The following is a 3224-nucleotide window of genomic DNA, read 5'->3' on the forward strand; positions in this document are numbered from 1 at the left end:
GAGAGAGAGAGAGAGAGAGAGATACGCCACGACATGGTTTAGGATTTGATGCAAATGCAACTCATCATGTTCCTGGGTGATAGCCATGGCTCACGATTTAACTTGAACTGGGGCTTGAGATTTAAGTTTAATTAGGGTACGCCTTTTTTCTTCTACTAAGACCGCTATGTCTCGCGTCTGCATTAGCATTAGCAGTAGCAAAGCCATCACCCATCATGACCTCCAAGAGTAAGTAAACACTTCTACCACGAAGAAACATTTACGTGATGTGTTCCGCATCAAACTTCACCAATTGCATGTTCAGATTTTCCACCGAGACCAATGCGTCAACGCCATAGTCGCCATGATAACGGAGCTCTATTGCTATTGAGGAGATGGAGTTCGAGAGAAGGGTATGCCGAGATCTTCGGATTGCACGATTCGACTTGAACTTAGCCAATCTCAACATCGCAAATGGTCAGTAAGAACCGGTCGAAAACCCAGGTCAGGAGAACTAGACAAAAAGCTTGTGGTTAAATTACGTTAGGGGGTTAACTATACCTTAGAAAAATATTAGGAGAATTGTGTCCCAAATTCGATAGTTTGGGGTGTCTAACATACTTATCTGGTAGGTCCAAAATCTGATAGGCCCTCGGTAGCCCCAGCAGCAAACCCAAAGAACACCCCTAATGGGAGGCTGATCTAAACTAAAGTTAATGCCGAGCAGATTAGAGCATATTTAGAGAAGGGCCCTTTTCCCCGACTTACACTGCTTCCCCATCCACATGTATAGAGCCTCGTGGAACTTAACGAAACTGATGTCGACTGACTAGTACTAGCCCTAGTTAAAGCGGTCGCTAGGTCAACAGAAAATTTACATTGAGTAGGGTAGACATAACATCAAGAGCTCATCCCTTTGTGCTTTTGCCAACGTGAAGCAACAAATAGTTACTGAAAAGAGAAACTCGAGAGGCAAAGCAACAAATAGTTCTTGCAAAAGAGAAACTTGAGATGCATGGTGGCACTTGGTAGCAGAGATGCAATATTCCCAAACCATTATTGGGTAGCACAACATCAACCTCATAAGTTATTTTCCGGGTTTTTTATTTGACTCAAACTCATGGAATGCCCATCCATGATCACTATCTTCAACCTCTCTTTCTCTTGCTACCCCTTTTCCTGACGCTTCTCCTCATCGGTAACGCCAAAATATCCTTTCTCCCGTTGTTGCGCCATTGTTGTAGTCGCTCCCGAGCTCCTCTTCGAACTCAGTCGGAGTCGGAGTCCTCGTCATCCGTCGACATGCCCTTCAGGCCACCCACGCGCTGCAGAATAGCACAAAGCTCAACAAGGTGATCATCCATTTTGGCTACATGCCAAGTCTCTGTCGTGCGAACAGAGAGAAACTGAAAGCCAAAAACACTGAAAGCAAAACGTTCAATGGGTTTGGCTACGATTCTGGCCCCAAGACGGTACTAGGAAAATTAACTGTCTCCAAGACAAAGTACTTCCTCCGTCCAAATTGTCAGCCCCGCTCGTATCTTAAAACAAATTTTCAATATAGATGTCACTTGCAAAATGTGTGATATACTATAATAATTGTATTTTCAGATTTGTATTTGAAAGAAGTTTCTAATAATATATTTTTGTTTAAACATATAACTCATATTTTGTAAGTTGAATTTATGATGGAAATTTAACTCAAACTCTAATGATAAATTTCTGGAACCAAAAACACTGAAGTCGCGTTATAAATCTCTAGAAATCTAATTACAATGCGAAATTTAGAAATAACATACGCAGTTGGATCTAAACAAATATAATTATAATCCTAACGAGGTGAATCACAATAAAAAATATAATCATCAAGAATAATAAAATCATGATGATGATGTGAAGTGCAAATAGCAGTGGAAAAGCTAGTCATTACCTTCTCGGACTTCTTCTCCTTGACTTTGTACCTGGTCCTGTTGGCCTGCCAGAGCCACTCCCCTGGGCAGATGTTCTGCACGGACGAACAAATCGTGTCAGTGATACCAAAACGAACGCATGAAACAAAGGAAAAATTAATAATAATAAAAGCTTTGGGCATGCATGCATACGTTGACTTGCTTCTGGACTATCTCGGGGCGCCTGTGGGGGAACCGCGGCAGCTTGGTGCCCGTCATGGCCAGCCAGTCCTCCTCTTTCTCCTCGTGCGTTAGCTGCGTGACGATCCGCGGCACCACCGGCCTCGCCATGGCCGCCTTCTCCTCCTCCTCCTCCTCGACGGGCGGAGGCACCTCTACCATGGGCGCCTTCCCTTTCTGCTCCTCTGTCGCCTTGATCGACTCCTGACGCTGCGGCTGCTGCTGCTTCTTACGCTCCCCTTTGGGCGCTGGCTGCTGCTTCTCCTCCTTCGCCCCTGGCTGCTTCTCGCTGGCGGCGGTGTGAGGTTCCTCCGAAGAACTGGTCAACAACATTTTTGGCATCAGTAGAACGATCGACAACACGACCAGAACTCAAAAAAGTGTATCTCTTACGGCACCGTATGGGCGTTGTTGGGTTGAAAGGGAGGGCCTCGGTGACACGATCAAAACGATCGACCACATGAAATAGAGCAACAGAACTAACGCATGAGGCAGGACTATGTATGTTGTGCGTAGTAGTATCAATCTATTTTGAGCCACATGAAACTATTAATGTGGCATTAGTGCCAGAGTGTTTGTGAACGGATATGCAAGCTCACTGGAAAGATACTCTATATATAATGCTGGAGATTGGCCAGATTATCTATCCTGGGGATAATCTGGTGATGCTTAATGTGACGTTAGTACTCTACTGGTAGTGAAAAAAAACATGATTAAAATAAACTTCCGTTTCTAAAGATGAAAATAGAAGACTACAAAAAGTGTTTACAAAAATTCGAAACAAACGCAAAAGATTTGCCTCATCTTGTCGATAAAGAAGAAGGTTATTAGAGAGGTTCAAAGGAGGAGACCATTACTCCTCCATAAATGGACACAAAAAGCATACTCTCGCGGCATAATGGAACCCAGGTGCCTTGCACTAGTGGGTGGTTACCCAAAGCTTGGCTTCGGTCTTATTGAGCGCGAAGACGATCATCAGCATGTTAGATGGTGAACATGAATCGTTTATTCAGGATCGCTAGGCCCTAACCTTGTCGTCTGCTGGTAATTCGTGTGACCCTTTTGAGGCATGGATTGCGCTTGCGGCAAAATTACGCATGTTTCTACGTGTTTTTT

General features: G+C 44.1%; 1 protein-coding gene across 1 annotated transcript in view; it reads right to left on the reverse strand.

The window, feature by feature from the left end:
• Positions 1–954: 954 nt before the first annotated feature.
• Positions 955–3224, reverse strand: part of LOC119350826 — a 15394-nt gene continuing 13124 nt past the window's right edge. The window contains exons 4-6 of the mRNA XM_037618472.1: positions 2082–2427; positions 1910–1984; positions 955–1304 (exon numbers count right to left, since the gene is read on the reverse strand). Of these exons, the coding sequence (XP_037474369.1) occupies positions 1248–1304; positions 1910–1984; positions 2082–2427 (478 nt within the window). The 3' untranslated portion in view covers positions 955–1247. The remainder of the gene's footprint in view (positions 1305–1909; positions 1985–2081; positions 2428–3224) is intronic.

The sequence above is a fragment of the Triticum dicoccoides genome, chromosome 1B, assembly GCF_002162155.2.
Source record: "Triticum dicoccoides isolate Atlit2015 ecotype Zavitan chromosome 1B, WEW_v2.0, whole genome shotgun sequence".
Lineage (NCBI taxonomy): Eukaryota > Viridiplantae > Streptophyta > Magnoliopsida > Poales > Poaceae > Triticum > Triticum dicoccoides.